Source organism: Manduca sexta, chromosome 28, assembly GCF_014839805.1.
Source record: "Manduca sexta isolate Smith_Timp_Sample1 chromosome 28, JHU_Msex_v1.0, whole genome shotgun sequence".
Lineage (NCBI taxonomy): Eukaryota > Metazoa > Arthropoda > Insecta > Lepidoptera > Sphingidae > Manduca > Manduca sexta.
The window spans coordinates 7,108,167-7,126,035 of NC_051142.1; the positions used below are offsets into that span (position 1 = coordinate 7,108,167).

At 34.2% G+C, this 17,869-nt stretch overlaps 1 protein-coding gene and 1 long non-coding RNA gene across 3 annotated transcripts; one reads left to right on the forward strand and one right to left on the reverse strand.

The window, feature by feature from the left end:
* Nucleotides 1-243: 243 nt before the first annotated feature.
* Nucleotides 244-10,824, reverse strand: LOC115445778 (rab-like protein 6). 2 transcript variants are annotated; one of them, XM_037444435.1, is made up of 11 exons: nt 10,619-10,824; nt 10,389-10,543; nt 9,929-10,119; nt 7,287-7,433; nt 6,988-7,162; nt 6,566-6,718; nt 6,324-6,463; nt 5,767-5,910; nt 4,957-5,267; nt 4,801-4,847; nt 244-4,202 (listed from the first exon to the last, which is right to left on the reverse strand). In XM_037444435.1, the coding sequence occupies exons 1-11, from the start codon at nt 10,728-10,730 to the stop codon at nt 4,011-4,013; spliced, it is 1,767 nt and encodes a 588-aa protein (XP_037300332.1). In that variant the 5' UTR covers nt 10,731-10,824; the 3' UTR covers nt 244-4,010. The 2 variants fall into 2 exon arrangements, with proteins under 2 accessions (XP_037300332.1, XP_030028063.2); XM_030172203.2 differs by having other exon boundaries at nt 5,767-5,913.
* A 32-nt stretch (nt 10,825-10,856) lies between these two features.
* On the forward strand, nt 10,857-16,269 carry LOC119190934. Its single transcript, XR_005113289.1, has 2 exons — nt 10,857-11,267; nt 16,078-16,269. It is a non-coding gene; the product is annotated as an uncharacterized LOC119190934 (long non-coding RNA).
* The last annotated feature ends 1,600 nt before the right edge of the window (nt 16,270-17,869 follow it).

Genomic DNA, 17,869 nt, shown 5'->3' on the forward strand with positions numbered 1-17,869 from the left:
GAGAAGACTGTTTAACACGTCGAAAAAGCGTCCGATTTAACCCCAACGCACCTTAATAAACATAAGTTGGCGAAACATGTGACACATTGAGTGCCTACTCAATAAATTTTTATTACTCGTATTATTTGACTTGTTTTAGTAGTTTTATACTTACGCAGGCGTAAAGTACGGCGGTCCTTTATAAGTATATTCTTTATATTATTATAATATAAAGTATACTGAACACAGGGAAAACTAAATCAGTTATTTCAAAACATTATTTTATTAGCATTTAGCACAATAAGTAATCTCATTAGAAATATCTATTACATTTATAACGGTCGTAAACAAAATACATACCTATGTTTAAATTGTACAATAGTTTATCATAGCTTGATCAAGAAAGTTAAAAAACCTGCTTTGTTGCCGCCACCAGTGGCGAAGGGTGAAATTTTTCAAAGGTACCCCGTTGCAAAAAAGCAATCGCCTTAGTTAATGTATCGCTGCCCTTTTTAACAGAAAACAAACACTAAGACAGTAATAAATAAACCTAAAATCCCTTTTAGGCCGATAGGAATCGGGTTGTATGGACACTTCGCCACTGGCCGCCACTAATGTTTTTTTCTTTTAAAATTAAAATTGTCAGTACATGAAATTAGTGGCATATTTTAACAAAACATAGATTTTTGTTTTCCTATTCAGGCTATGACAATAAAATTTAATTTTGTAAAAAGAAAATATAACAACAAAAGCTTTATGAGGCGGGACAATAATAATATGTAATGTATATATAATAGTGATATATTTTCAATACTGGCAATGGAACAGACAATAGAAAGGAGGTAGGATATGTAAGTTAATTTGTCCTATCACTCATGTGCTGGCCGTGACTTGACTACCTCCATCTAAGTAAGTGTCCATGACACAGAAATGAATGAACATTAATAAGAGATTAAAAAAATCATTTACATGTGCCTAATGTAATACTTACAAATATCTTCATAATCGATCAAGATCTAATAAAAATAATATCCCATCACCAAGTACAATTAAGATGCTGTTTCCGTACAAGGTACCTACAAGATGTTCTTTTCGAACAGGACTGCGGACCGCAAACTTGCGGTATTTAGTAATTAATATCATAATTCATAATTTTTATAATAGTTCAATTATAAGTACGATAGAAAATAGATAACATTTGTTGGAAGTTATTAAATCATTGGTCAATACATATTTACAAAGGAATATAAAACAACTATATTGTCTGCATATTCCAGCGTTCTATGAAATAGAAATCATGAATCTCGAAACTATTTATTTGTACAGGGCTTCTCGAAAGTAATGTTCCAAAGGAAAGTCACTGATACAGTGGGTTATAGCCTAAAAGAAACACAAATTTTAATCATGCGAAAGTTATAACCTTTTGCACACAAAATTGTTTTTACTACTGTAGCACTGTAGTTACTTCGAATTTAATATTTTTTTATGGAAGTGGTTAACAGACGATGTTTCTTACTAATAATATTATTAATACTTATTTACAACCAATAAAAAGGCAATAAAATATGTGCAAATTCCAAATCATAAAAAATGTACTGGGGCTTTGTGGAAATTTATTAAAAAAAATCTGCAATTTGTAACGCATCCAAAAAGGTATAACAATGTGCTGTGATAATCGACGCAAGTAATAGTAACAGTAATAAAGTAATTTATGACCTATGTCTTCCTGAAAGTTGAATAAAGCACTTATATTCCCGTAAAATTACCGGGCGATATTGTTGTTTCCGGCCAGCAGTCCTGTACAAAATAGCATCGTTATAATAAAATCAATTGCATACTCATACGCTGAAATTTAGAAAGAAAACTCGGTACTAAAACCTTATCCATATATTATAATGCGAAAGTAACCCTGTTGGTCTGTTACGGTTTCATTGCTGAACCACTGAACCGATTTCGATAAAATTTAGTATGAAGTTAGTTTGAGAATCTGAGAAGGATAGATTACTTTTATCCTGGCACAATATATGGCAGGACTTTTCAACGCGAGCTCAACCGCGAGCAATAACTATCCCGAATAAAAAAATAATAATGTCTATGTAACTGCTAGATACCTACCATACACACGTTCTTTCTAAAATAAAGATTACATTAATAATATATAAGAAAGTTTATGACAGTAACATTTCGAAAATAAAACGAGAACTACACATTTGTTTACGATTTTTCACCTCAGTTTGCTTTAAAATACCAACCTGAATACAATTTTTATTAAAAAATCAAACAGATCTATTTTTACTTACATAACATATTATTATATCTATAAATTAGCAACAATTTTAATGTGCATTAGAATATTCGAGTAATTCATATTATAGAAAGCAGTCGCGAACTTCGGATTTCACTAGAGGACATGACTTTCCATATTAACATTAATCTCTCCTCTTGGGCAGGGAGGGCAAAAGGGTTCTTCTCAGGCCAGTGTGGCACATCAACATTTTTAAAGCAGAGAATAAAACGAGCGCCTGCTTAAAATAAAACCCTACCAGGAATATCGTGTTTAAATTACACATTATCTCCCGACCTGGGAGTCGAACACAGAGCTCCTAGCCAGTTTATAAACGCTGCCACTAGAACAACGGCGCGTTCTTATATTTTACATTTTTTAAGGCGAAAACCGACAATGATCATTTTATATACGATATAATTCAAATGTTTTTTCGTGACGGAGCCACGCTGTAGACAGTATTGTCTAGTGGCACTTATCGCATTCAGCCCTCCTAGCGCTTACAAATTTTTATACTGGTTATATCTTTATCCTTTTTTTATTCTGTTTTAAAAAATTTACCTCTGAATATTAAAACATTTATCCACTTACACTCTACTAAAAGCATTTATATACTCAATATTATATTGATGCTATATACAACCAGTAACATCATAAATATGCAAAATGCAGGTGGGTTTATTGTTGGCCGTTTTACATGACAACCATCCAAACATGGCCGACAACAGTGGAAATTCACCAGTCTTATTTTTTCTGTTCATTAGCATTTAGTGCGTGACTGCGCGATATGCTCATCGCTAGTATAATAATTTTAAAACTACACGACTATATAAGTTGCAATATATTTCCGCGCCGCATAGCATCATACATAGTTTCAATTCGAGTGCTAGCACGCATACTCCGTGTTCGGAGCGTACATACACTAACGTCCTATATCATTGACCAATAAGCAGTCTCTATAGTTTGTGTTGACATGGAATATTTTTTGTCGTTGAATTCCGCCGAACGCATCACGATGACGCGCGCGTGCGCACGGCGCGCCCGCCGCCGCCACGTCGCATAAGTAAGATGCGTGCGAATAGTTGCCATAACTGCTCAAAAGCAGCACGTTCATTATATTTCTACATACGTACCCTTAATTGCTGCATTTAATGATCAACTTTACTAATTTATTTAAATAATACAACAATCGTTTTTCATCAACATCTACACATAACCTTGTAACAAGGGTACAGTGATTAATAATTTCTTACATGTAAAAATTTAGTTACTTTGTTTTAAATTTCTCCTTACCAGCGGTCGTAACTCATACAGTACATATGTTAAAATTATGTAGGTAATTAAATAAATATCATATTTTCTCAGTCATACTATTTAGCCCACTTATGACAGATTTAGTTTAGTTTTCCTTTTTGGTGAAATTTACTAGAATATCAATAAAACAACAAAAATATAAAACTGAATAATGTGGGAAAAGCCATAGTGACAATAAATTCTTGAATAATAATGGATCCAGGAATGTCAAGAAAATTTTATAATCTAACTTATCCTTCAAATAACGACATGACTAGGTTAGTTTGATACTGTGTAAATAATAATATTTATGTATGTTCGACTGGTGAAATAAGTAATGGATTTAACAAACAAATTGTAGTCTTATACATAAATGGACTAACCCAATTACACTATGGAATGTTGATTATCATCTGTGGAAGCCTTCATAATCACAGTATAAAAATTCATTATGTTAAATACTGTCATATTCTTCATAGTTGAAGTTTGCAGTCGATGGCTCCAGCAAATCTTGTTGTGGGTTAGACGGCTTTTTATCACTTTTAGATTTTTTGTGCTTACTCTTTTTCTCTTTGCGGTCTGACTTACTGCTAAAGTCTCCTCTGTCCTTTTCTTTTGACTTCTTCTTTTTATGTTTTTTCTCGCTCTAAAAAAATAAAAGGAAGGTTGAGCCATTATTACCCTAAAATTCTCAATCTATGAACTATAATGGTTCATAACGCAGTTACAATTCTGTTTCAAAAATGATACATAATTTTCATTAATGATCCTCATGATTATGAATATGTCTTGCTCAAGCGAACGTGTGATAGCCACTAACGAATGTACGAATATTCAATAAACCAATTAGCCTATCAACGACCGCTGTTGAACGTAGGTATCCTCAAGTATGCGCCAACCATCCCGGCCCGCGGAATATTCTGCTAGATGGGAAATGGTAATTTTAGATAAGTTCATACACAAACCAACATACTAAGTGTAGGTGATTTATAGGTTTGGTGAAATGAAATTAAAACGTAGCGGACAAACATTACATTTACGAAAAACAAGGTCGCGGAAGAGTACGTACCCGAGCGCGTGCGCATTTATCGATGTTCATATTGTAATTATCGTGATAGTACGCGCCGCGGCATGGCTACACGGGTGCCTCGCCACGCGTTCGTTTTCATTCAACCAATTTTTAAGACATAATGTTTCTAAGAAGTAGAAAACCAAACAATTAGAAATAATTCTCTATAAAATACCTTTTCTTTTTCATCAGGTTCATTATTCAAATCAGGGTCTTCACCACCTGTAAACAACAAATATAATTAATTTTCGACTGTTGGATATGTTGAAGGGTGAGGACTACATACAGACGATATTTACATAATATGCCAAGGATTGTTATAATTTCCTACCTTCAGGCGATCGTCTTGCACTGGAGTCACCAACCCATAGCGTAAAGTCATTGTCCAAGCTCATTGGTTGAATATGATTGTTTTCAAATATTGACTCATCATCATCCGTTTCCTTAACGATATCTGAATCTCTTGCGATTGTAACTCTACTTAATAAACTATTTATTTGATTCTCATGTTCAGTTGATTTTAATATATCATGGTCAGAAGTAATTTTTATTTCTGATGGGATTTCCGAGGTTGGTGTGATATCAATGTCCAAATCATCTTGATCCACTGTTACCATTGGATTTCTTGTATCGTCTTCCTCACTGAAATATTAATATAAATATTATGTTGCTTAATTCACTATAATTCCTAGGTACAAGGTAAATATGTATTATTATAATAATTATAACTAGCTTTTGCTCGCATTCCGCCCGCATGAATTTTTTTCCAAGATAGAAGTCCTGTTTTAAAATTGTCCATGAAAAAAAAATGGAGCCTATATTTTGAGTTAGAGAAATACATCGCTGTAAATTGCACTTACGTTATTTACTGTCGAGATGACGTCAGCAACATGGCCTCTAGCTTTTTGTTTATTTACGCGGGAAATTTTAAAATGTAATATTTAAATGTACTTTAATGGCACTTACTGATTGAATATTTTTTTATAATTTTTCTAGTGGTATTTTTCACCTTAAGATTAATTTAATACACTTTTCAAAAAAGAGAGTTGGACGTCGAAAAACTCATGACACCACCATAATATTACTAATGCATTTTTAGGTAAAACTATATCAGTATGACACAAATGTTAATTTTTATTACCTTTCAGAATCATAGTTCTTTTCATGTGTCTCAGATGAAATGGGAGCTAGGTCCTCCAAGAAGCTGCTATCCAGTGTGCCTGCATAAAATTCTTCCAAAGTTCCAGCTGGCATGGAGGTGTTAACTTCTGAAGCTTGACTAACACTGCTGAAAAGATATAAAATATATTTGACTGAATGTTCTTTACAATATAAAATTATGACATAATACTAACAAGTGCTGGTTCTTTCAGCGATAAGAGCTGCATGCATGCATATTATTTGTTGATAAAAATATTTGCACTCATACATATGTATATTTGTTTATTATTTATTAATTAAATAATAATCCTTTGTTAAGAAGATAGTGTTTATATAAGTAGGTTCCAGGAGTGAAAGAAACATATTGTCATCATATGAAGTGCTAAAGTATGTATAGGACGAAAGCATTGTGACATTATGTTATACAATGTTTCTGCCACGCTCCACTAACGCGAGAACTTTATATGTTAAACGCTACCCCTATAGCATGCAAATTTTTATTTAATCATTACAATTTTAATATTATCAAAAGCTAACCTGTCATTATGTGATCCTCGAGAAGGAGTGGTCTCCATGCTCACTGTAGGCTTCACTTTCAACAAGTCCGGGCTTACATATTGGGTCTGTTTAATTTCTGGAGTAGACAATTTTGGCGTTGTATTTAGCGATTGGGCCAACTAAAACATAAAATATTTTTTTTTTAATTTTGCTTTAAAAAATTAGTTGCCAGTCATCAAAGTTTTGAACTTACAAATATTTGTGTTGGTGTTTACACTTACCAGAGGATTAACACTAGTTGGTACGATAGGTTTTCCAGCCCCGAGCACAATGCTTGGAGAATGATCATTGTTAGGCTTAGTTTCAGTCTGACTTTGTCGTCGTTTATTTGCCAAACGATCTAAGAATAAATTGTAGTGTGACTCCTCAGAATTCTGTTGATTTAAAAAAGTATTTTAGATATAAACACATATTTATGTATGGACAAGGGAGTATAATTGTATTTTTTCGATTTCTCTTATAATCTATTAATTAAATCTGTTTTATCAAAATACAAGCATGTTAATTTAATACCAATTGATCACTCAATAACGTCAACACTAGCAGATTGTGTTTGTAATGATTTAAAAAAATATTGATTTTTATTAAACTTATAGTTAGTTGCATTCTTTTTTGCATTGCATTATTGCTTGATTTTACGCACCTGAAAATCATCAAGTTCTTTTGCGACCTCTTCCATATCTTTCTGGTTTCTCTGCAGTTGCTCTAATAAGCTTGTTTTTTGAAGACGCAGGAAGGGTATACTGAGAAATTTGTGAAGCAATCGCAAACCAAAACCATTTCTCATTGAGGATTCAGCATAACGAATTGGTGCAGTTCTGTGGAATATACAAGTATTATTTAATTTTAATAAACTTCATTTATGTTGCATACTCTGATGCTTAAAATGCTATGAACTTTATTTACTAAGTAATAAAAAGTTATGATTTTTTTATGTTTTACCTATTCATCTTGGCTTGAATTAGTGCTGTCTCAATGTGGTGGGAATGTACTTGTCTGTGATGCTGCATGTCACAATGATTGCCAAGAACCACAACTGGCAAGTCAGCTGGCACTTGTGAAAGCTCCTTCACCACATACTCAAATGTCCTAAAATCATGAAAATTGTTATTACTTTTCAATTTTTTTTCACAATCATATTATAGTTTTGACTGCTTTGCAACTTTATTAGCATAAACAACAATAAACATTTAATGGCACTATTAAAAACATCTATCTTCTTAGCTAGCTAAGAAAGCAATTTGATAGACGATGGTCTCTTTCAAGTACAATTTTTTTTATTTATTTATTTGAACAGCCAACAAGACATACACCTTACATAGTTATTTGTTAAGAATGGAAGTGGGGCCAGTGCCCTTGAGCGTTGACCTTGGGCGCTACACCAAAGCTAACTAGATGGCGGTACGTGTAGCTACACGGTATTGTACAATTACATCCCTGATTATCAAAATATTAGGTATGTCAAAGTTACGTTTAAAAATATTATGTACTAGCTTTTGCCGCGGCTCCGCCCGCTTTATAAAGTTTTTCGGGCTTAAGTTTTCCGTTATAAAAGTCACGCTGTATATTTTCCCGGGAACCTATATTCTTCCCAGGGTCTCAAACTGTCTCCCGCCCTGTGGAATGGGGGCGTTTGGAGAATTCCACCACGGTATCCCCTGCCTGTCGTAAGAGGCGACTAATAGGAGCCACGAAGGGGGTCGTCGGCGGGCAGCAGGGGGCTGTCCGCCCTAGTGCATTTTTGTGCACTTTTGCACATGTTTCGCTTGACCCCGGGCTGGACGGCAGTGTGCAGTTGGCCTCATGCTGCCGTAGACGCCGGGGGCGTCCTTCGGTGCGCGGGGGCTTCTTAGACCCCCCCCCCCCATAGGAGACGGGCCGCAAGGCCGCACCGCGCAGGGGCGGCTGCAGACGAAGACTTAGACACTTCCGTCAGAGGAAGCCCGCAGTCGTCCCTAATGCGCCGAAGAGGGCTACCGCGGAGTTTTAGCTGGTAGGCCGTGCATAAGTTAGTTGTACATAGGGTTAGGGACTCGGCCCGGCGGTCGCCCGAAGGTCGTCATCAAATCCGGGCGGCTCAACGCCGGGCCGTAAGGCACGGTTACCCCAGCATAACCGCTCAGTCGCCCCCCACGAAGGCTGGGCGGTAGTAATCAGGGACTTTCACCGCGAAACAAAAAAAATAAAAAATATAAAAGGGTCTCAAACCGTCTCCATACCAAATTAAAAATCCCATTTGTATAAACTTATAAAAATATTTCCGCTAAGATAAACGTGTCTAAAAGTTCTTGTGCAATATAGTAAGTACTGCGAAAACTTGCTAGTCTAAAATCGGCTCTAGTGTGTACTCGACTCTCGTTTTGTGGTCCAAAACATGTCCAGGTATCGACTTTAAAACGGAGCCCAAAATAATAATATTCAAAATGGTGGCCAGCAATACCAAATCTAACATATTTTTCTGTCTAGTGACCATTGATCCATAATATCAATATTTGTAATAAAATAATTCAAACATCCACCCACACCCAAATTCCAATTATTGTAATATATCGCAACACCGAAAATTACTCATAGTAACCGAGTGACAAAATATACATAGTTACCTAAAAATATTGTAGATTGTCAAAAACCTTTAGTATGGAAGGGTAAGGCATTTAATATAAATTAGACGAAGTTCAAATCACATGTTAATATTTTTTAGTTCTTATTTGTGTTTTTTAATTTTACATAGAGTGTATACAGTATTTTAGAATATTTTATGTTACTTAGTACATAATATACACATCCAAGATGAAATGATGTCGACATCAATTTGTGAATGCGCCTGACTGCGCCTAACTGCAAATATTCCTGTTACTATAAGCTGTTGTTTGAATAGGCGTTTTTAAAAATAATTAAATATTTTGTTATATAACGGTATTAAAAAAAAATAAGATGAGTGTATTTAAAAATAGAATATAGTATTATTTCAGAATATAGTTAACTCAAGTAAATAAGAGAGATATCGAAATGTTAATGATGTAAAATTCTTACCGTTGAGCGAAGTTTGGCATATATTAATTATGATTTTATTCAAGGTATCGTGTTTAATAAAAAAAATACGCCGCTGTGCAAAAGACCACAAGACAAACTACTTATTTCTTGAAAAATATTTACAAAGAATGCTTACATTATTTTTTGCAGGACGCTCAAAGTGGGCATAAAATTTAGTTTTACATATCTTAACCCCTTAAAATCAGTTAGTAATCACTGCAGTACTGTTTTAGTTTTATGATTGTTTAACTAGTTGGAAATGTATTCTTTATGGGCTAACTAGCCACTAAGTGTAAAAAATATACTTGGCAACAATACCTAAGTTTAGTTTCAATAAAGTACCACTTTTCAATACAAGAATAGAAATAAACTGTAGGCAACCTATACTTGTTTGTGTAAGTCAGAAATAATTAATATATTTACAATGATAATCTAATCAAGCCTGTTATTAATCGCAGACATTATATTTCTTGTAAATCCATTTCCATTAATTATTAGTAGGAAAATTGTTCTAGTCAATTATCAAAATGTTATACAAAATTATGTCTTACCAAGGTTTTGTGATGTCCATCATCAATATGACACCACTAGCATTCTTATACACATCCAAAAATGTTGCATCTAGAACTGGAGTCTCATAACCATCATCTTGTGCTGCGGGTACAGACTGATTCTCAAGTTTCAGTCCTAGAGGTGGTTTCTTTTTTGTTCTCCCTTTATCCACCACCTCCCATACTTCAACCTGAATAATTTGATGTATTTTCATATTAAAATAAAATTCATTTGGGATATTTTGCAATAGACATTCCACTACTTACATTTATTGTATCATAGTCCGACAACAGACTAGACATAGTTGGTATCGAAAAATAATACTAACAAATCAACAAGATTATTTTCTTTCAGGAAATCTATTCTATGTGAGAGAAAGCACAATACATTAGTGGCTATGGTAAAAAAACAGAATAAAATTGGCGTTATACACAATGTTATAAAACCAGCTTGACTTACTTTGACTATGTAATCCGTGTTTTTATATGTCCAATGTATGGGCGCTACTTGAATCTGGTCGGTAGGTACATATTCCTCAATAAATGGACCGCCTTGCAATCGTTGTAGTAAACAAGATTTTCCTACGTTTCTATCGCCTTTTATGAGAATTTTCACTATAAAACAAGAATATATAAATAATGAAGGTTTTTAATATGTGTATATAAAATGGTAGATAAAATAATATCTACTGTTAAAATGAACTCCTCTTGAGAATTTCTTCTGTAAGGAGGAAGACATAGGCATCGGAGCAGTGCAGCGATCATCATTGCTTCTAGCCAACTTTTTGAGAGCAGAAAACATTGTTAGATTTATAATCAGTTGGACACGCAAATTATTGTATCAAAATTTGCATACAAATTCCATTAGATTTTTTTTTTTTTTTTTTTTTCTATTTTAATGGCTACAAGCACTGGGTTGCTGTGCTACGCCAATGACAACAAAGTTAAGGAAACGATTTTTTATACATATACAAACGTTACAAAGAGTATAAAGAATTTAGAATACAAGTCAGTTAAGCTGAAAAAATAAAATAAATTATTGTAAAGACTCTTTGATTGTAAAGTATATAATAAATGTGAAAGTAACTACTTGATACTTGAAATGAAATTATAGTTTTATGTCATTTTCTACAATGAAAGAAGATATAGCTTTGTAAATATCAATATTAAATACGAGTAAATTAGAAATACAAGTGGGAAGAGGAATATTATGGGATATGAGACGATTTATGAATGAAGAACGATCATAACGTGGACAAGAGAAGAAAATGTGATTAAGGTCTCCGACCTCCTCACCACATTCACAAGCACTACTGCCAATAATATGAAGCCTGGCAAGGTGAGCTGGCGAGCATACATGTCCCAAGCGCATTCTTATAATACAACTAGTAGATCGCTTACCAAGCTTCAATTTGCAAAACCACGGCTTATTAGGTATGCTTAGTTGAACATTTGCATAAAATTTTCCTTTCAACTGTCTGGTTTCTTCCCAATACTTGTCCCAAGATTCTCTCAGAGAAGTTGAGGGAAGCGTAGCCAGATCGCTACAGTAATTTATGTATGGATATACATCCCCATCCATAGTCGCTTCGTTAGCTAAACGGTCAGCTTTTATATTCCCACTTATACCTGAGTGACCAGGTATCCAAGCTAAAACTACAATTAAACCTTTAGAAAGGCATTCATATAGCATTTCTCTTATAGAAATAATTATACTAGATGAAGGCTTAGTTTTGAATGGGAATTTTTCAATGGCCTGAAGGGCGCTGTACGCATCCGAAAAATTACTGTTTTCCTAAGTTTCAGGAGAAGAATGTATTCTAATGCCTTATAAATTCCATAGCATTCTCCAGTAAATACAGAGCTTTCTGGTGGAAGTTTTATTTTCTGAATAACATTGTAACGAGGATGGTAAACCCCTACACCACAAAAATCTGAGGAAGAATGTTTGGATGCATCGGTGAATATTAGATGGAAATTAGGCCATTTTGTATCTACTATTTCGTTAAATTGAGCATTTGGATTAGGATAGTCTTTTCAATACCCAATGAGTAACAGATTTCGGGTTTAAGTAAAAGGGATTGAAAGCCATACATATAAAGAGGAAGAGATATAGAACGATATGTTGGAGCTTGAAGGTTAGAGAATTTACGAAAACTAACAACCAAAGGAGGAGTTGACTTATTACGCCAAAAAGGAGAAGTTATAATATATTCAGAAAGAGTTTGGAGTTTTTGAAAGAGAGCATGACCAGAAAATTGAAAAGCTCTAAACAAAAATTTGTCACTTAAAAACTGTCGTCTCAACTTAAGAGGAGGCTCTACACACTCGACTTGAAGGGCATTTATTGGACTCGATTTCATTGAACCCGAAATTATTCTTAGAGCCTTATTTTGAATCGAGTCAAGTCTTTTGAAAGCTGATAAATTACCCGGCTCTAAGATAAATGTCCCATAATCCAACTGGCTTCTAATCAGTGCATTATAAATAAGTTTTAATGAATATGGGTGAGCACCCCACCATACACCCGAAAGACATCTAAGGATATTAAGATTTCGTTCACATTTAATAACTACATAATCACAATGCGAAGAACCTGTGAGTTTGGAATCCAATATGAGACCAAGAAATTTCACTTCTTTTTAGAGGAATGGAACAGTTATTGTATTTTATATCAACGTTAGATGTTATATTTTTCCGACTAAATAACACTGTAGAGCTTTTAGAAGGTGAAAGCTCCAGTCCATTTGAAGTCATCCAAGACTCTAAGGAGGTCATTGCCAATGACATGGTAGAGCACAAGTCAGTATGGAATTTACCAGATGTATAAAGGAGAAGATCATCAGCATATTGTAGAATTTTAACTGATCCATTTAATGATGATTCCAGATCATATGTATAAATATTGTATAATAAGGGACTTAAAACAGATCCCTGGGGTAGGCCTTTTGATACTGTTCTTAAAAATTTGGTAGCATCATCAGAATCAACAGAAATATATCTTATTGTTATTAAATTAGAAATAAAGTTAGACAGCATGTCAGGAATTTTAAGATCACACATTTTTTTCGTTAGAACCGATGGAACCACGTTATCATATGCTGACTTAATATCTAAAAATACTGCAATTAATGAGTCATTTTGAGAAAATGCCAAACGGATATCAGACACAAAAATACTGATACTGTCTAAAGTACTTTTCCCTTTACGGAATCCGTATTGGCTATCAGATAGCAAACGGTTGCTTTCGATATACCACTCCAATCGGTTTTTAAAAGATGTTCAGCAAGCTTCAACAATACTGTTGATAGAGCTATAGGGCGATATGATGAGCTTTGGGAGGAATCATGCCCTGGCTTTAAAATAGGTAACACAATTTGGGATCTCCAAGAGTCAGGTATGTTACCAGTAATCATTACAGAATTAACTATATTTAAATAATAAAGAAGGACATTATCATTAAGGTTGCAAAAAAATGAATAGGGAATTCCGTCTTCACCTGGAGACGAATCTTTTACGCTGCTTAGGATTCCTTTAAGCTCTGATAGCGAAAACATGGAGTTTAAGTTATGTTTGTCATGTATTCTTGGGGTACTGTAAAGTGGAAAATTTTCTGGAACAGAAGGGGGAGCCAGTTTATCCAAAAAGATTTCCGTTAAAGAAGAAGAAAGGGTAGAAAATGATCTTTCCTTAAAAGCTGATCTAAACTTTCTAATATTACTCCAAACAATTGATGGACAGGTATCAGGGGAAATAGATGTACAAAATAATTTCCAGCTTTCGATTTTCTTCTTTTGAAATAAATTTTTGTCTGTTTAGAAACTAGGACATAGTTATCAAAATTTTCAGTTGTCATATTTTTACAATAAGCCCTTTCACTTTCTTTTCTATTTTTGGCAGCTTTTGAACACTCTCGGTCCCACCATGGAGGAGAGGGGATTTTGGAAGACCTGTTTTTTTTAATGGGAAAAACTATATCCGCAACTTCAATCATAGCTTTAGCAAGAGCCTCAGAACATATGGCTTCGTCATTACACTCAATATCCGGAAGCTGAGAAATTTTGTCATCTAATAATCGTTTATATACCACCCAGTCTGCATCCTTCAGCATGTATTTTAAGCGAGGCGATCGAGTTATATTAGGTTTATTATTTTGAGGAAACCGAATAACAATAGGAAAGTGGTCACTACCATACGAATGAGAAAGGATTTCCCAAGTAAGTGAAGTTGCTAAATTTGGTGTACTAATTGATAAATCAATGGCGCTAAGACCTTCGTTAGGATTAGTTCGACGAGTAGGAGCGCCTGAGTTTAAAACACATAAGTTATAACAATCTATAATATCCATTAGGCCTCTTCCACAATTTTTGTAGTTGAACAGCCCCAAAACTGATGATGTGAATTAAAAATCCCCCCAAAATTAAAAAGGTTTTGGTAATATAGAAATAATATTATCTACTTCTCGAAATATAGAAGGGCATGGGCGAGGAATGTAAATCGAAACGAAGCAAATATTATTAACAGAAGCAGCAACAATAGAAAAATCATTATGGTGAGAAGGTAAATTTAAGGGAGAAAAATGTTGGGAGTTTTTTATGAGTATAGCAACTCCACCATACCCATCTGATCTATCTTCTCGAATGCATGAATAACCAGGAATTCGAAAACAAAATCCCGGTCTAAGCCATGTCTCACTTAAAACTACTAAACTAGGGCTATATTTGTTTAATAAATAAATTAAATCTGATTTATTTTGAATTGCACTTCGGCAATTCCATTGTAGGATGTTGTTCAAGTGAGCCATTGTTACTGATTAATTGTGTTATCTTTTTAAATAATGGGGCAACGTAGGACGGTAAAGTGGTTTGTGACAATGATTCAATTAGAAAAATAACTAAATCAATCAAAGGCTGAGACTCTAACGAAGAAGAGTTGAGATCGTCTGCTTTGGAAGGAGAGCACATCCATTGGAATAAGAATGCGAGTTGTAGTCACTCACTAGAGCTTGATGAGCTGCGCGGTCATACCCTTTTCCTGGCTTCAGAGGAGGACGGGGCTTCTGGAAAACAGTTTTCTTATAAGATTTGTTATGTGGTGATTGAGTAAATGGATATTTAAAATCTTCAGTTCCCGCATTAAGAGAAGGTGGTTCAGACAATTTTAAAGTGTCAGCATATGATTTTACTACTGGTGGATGAATTTTAGACGCTTCAGAATATGACACACAATTTTGCGCCATGTATATTTTTATATTAGATTGTCTAGTTGCTTCAGGACAAGACTTGCTAATAGCAAAGTGCTGGCCACCACAAAGACAACAATAACTGTCATCCACCTCACAGCTACAAGATGAGCCATTATGCTCATGACCACATTTATAACACCTAGGCTTTGATCTACAACTAGTTTTAGTATGTCCATATCGACAACAATTAAAACATTGAATAGTTGGGTATATATATAAATCTACTTTAAGTGCATTATAACACATAAATATGCGCGTGGGAAGAACCTGGCCGTCAAAAGTTAACACCACTGTTTGTGAGGGTTTCCATGTCACAGTCCCATCAACAGTACTCTTATAATTAAGGCGTCGAACTTTAATAATTTCTCCACAACCTAAGGGAACTCTTATATTTTCTTTTACCTCACTTAGGGACATATCACATGGGATACCTCTTACAAGTCCCATTCTTGTGATATGAAATGTTGGGATATATGCCTCATAGCCCTTTTCGGTTAATGCAGTATGACTTAAAAATGTGTTAGCCGATGTACAATTGGAAAATGCCATGGATATTTTATTGCGTCCAATACGCTTTACACTGCCTAGGACAATATTGTCTATTTGATATTTGTGTAAAAGCGACCAAAGCATATTGGATGAAAACTAACATCTTTATTTGTGTCTTCAGAAGATTTTACAATATGAACTACAAAGGGTGCTGCATCTGAATTGGAATATTGCTTTCTTTTAACCTCACCTAAAGAGTCAGAAACGATTGGAAGCGAAGAAGGAACAACTGGGGTTGACTGCACTTGTGAATATGGAGATGGATCACCAGAGTTCTTCTCATCACTGTCCACACAACAACAACCATGTTTGCCAGATTCAATTGCCATTGGGTTATTTCGTTTTTTTGTTACAGATTTTACAAATTCTATGCAGACGTGCCCGTTTTCTTTTATTTACATTGGATGTTGAACAATCAGTATCCATACTAGAGGCAGTATCTACAGTTATGAACTGTGAAGGTTCAGGAACAACACCCCCAGGGTCTGGGGGCTCCTTCATCCTGCTCATAATATATTAAATTTTATTAAAAAAAAAAACTTACCAATAGTAGTGTTTCTATTTATACACAGTAAAAATGAAAAGAAATAAGTAAATATATATATACAATATACAACTTAACTGACTAATTTTATATACAAATATTTTTTTTTCCTTTAAGCCAAAATAAAACACCCGCCAAGTTCGAACGTTTCCCGCGCTTTTCTAAAGAGAATTCTCCATTAGATTTATCAGCAGTCAAAGAGTTTTTTTTTTTTATTTATTTATTATGGTTCTGGACACAAGTTCATTGAGCCCTTCCATATTATAATACAAATTCTTAAAATTATTCAAGTTACAAGGTTTCTAGTTTCAAACTAGAAATTACAATTCCTCGATCGTAGATCGCACATACTGGAACAGTGGTCGGTAAAATATCCTCTTCTTCAATAAGAGAATTATTCAAGCTGCAGGGCTACCAGCACTTTTTCATAATATCATCTCATATGTACCTCATATGTAATGCTCTTTGCCCCAATTCTTTTCTAGTAATATTAAAAAATCTGTAAGTTTTTGTATTAAGGCGAAACCTCAAGGTCCATTTTCATACATTTTGTTTCACCTTTAATCTGGGTAACTAAACAAGTATTGGCAAGTAAAGAATTTAAATGCACGTCTAGTTAGTGATTAGTTCTCGCAGTTGAAAGAAAAACGTAAAAATAATTAATAATCATGGATATTTCTGCCTTTAAAATTTCGTCATATTAAATTTTGATTTTGAACAATTGCTTCATCTGTGCCAAAGCGATTCAGGATCCAAGTAATTCGGGTACAAGCTGACAACCGCGGGTTTGTGTTGTACGTAATGAGAGTACAAAAAAAAGTATTATGAATCTTATAAACACACGTTCTAATGACGTTGCAATGGACATTGCTTAACATTGAATTTCTTAACATTTTCACTTATAACTTTTTTATTTATAGTTCTACGACAAAAAGTTACTGGACCAAAGTTGTGGAGAATTTAATTTGCAACAAAAAATTTTTATAATTTTTTTTTGTCAGATAAATAGTTTAAGAGATACATCGTAAAAACCATTTCAACCCCTATTTTCAAGATGGCAGCCGTGGGACAAGGGTGGCGACCCCACAAACTTGGTTTTAGCTTTACACTGACCCCCCCTACACTTCAAAAAAATAAAATTGCGTCCTTTAAAAAACGCAACCCCAAATGTAACTTTTCAATGGACTAATGTTGAAAAATGCCTTACACAAGACTAGGCAGTATGGTCGAAAGACATACAGCCTATCCTCTAAATGAATAAAAAAACATACATTGAAGTTCTCGTTGTAGTTCCCAATTTACAGGATTTCCCCTAAATTTAGGAGGATAATTAGTTGGATTGGCTTATTCAGCGACGAACTATTGTAAGGAGCATGGAGGTCGTTTTAATTTTTTATATTAATTTCTGCAATATTTTTTTTGTTGAACTAGCGTTAAAATAACTTCTAGTACAATATCTCGCTACAAGAATAAGGAGTTACATAAAAAAATTAATGTTATAATATTTGCACCATCAACTAAAATTGTATTTTGCATACCGAAATCTAGGCTTCAAAAGTAAGAACAAAAAGAAAATTATTTTATGGGTTTTTTGACTTAGCGT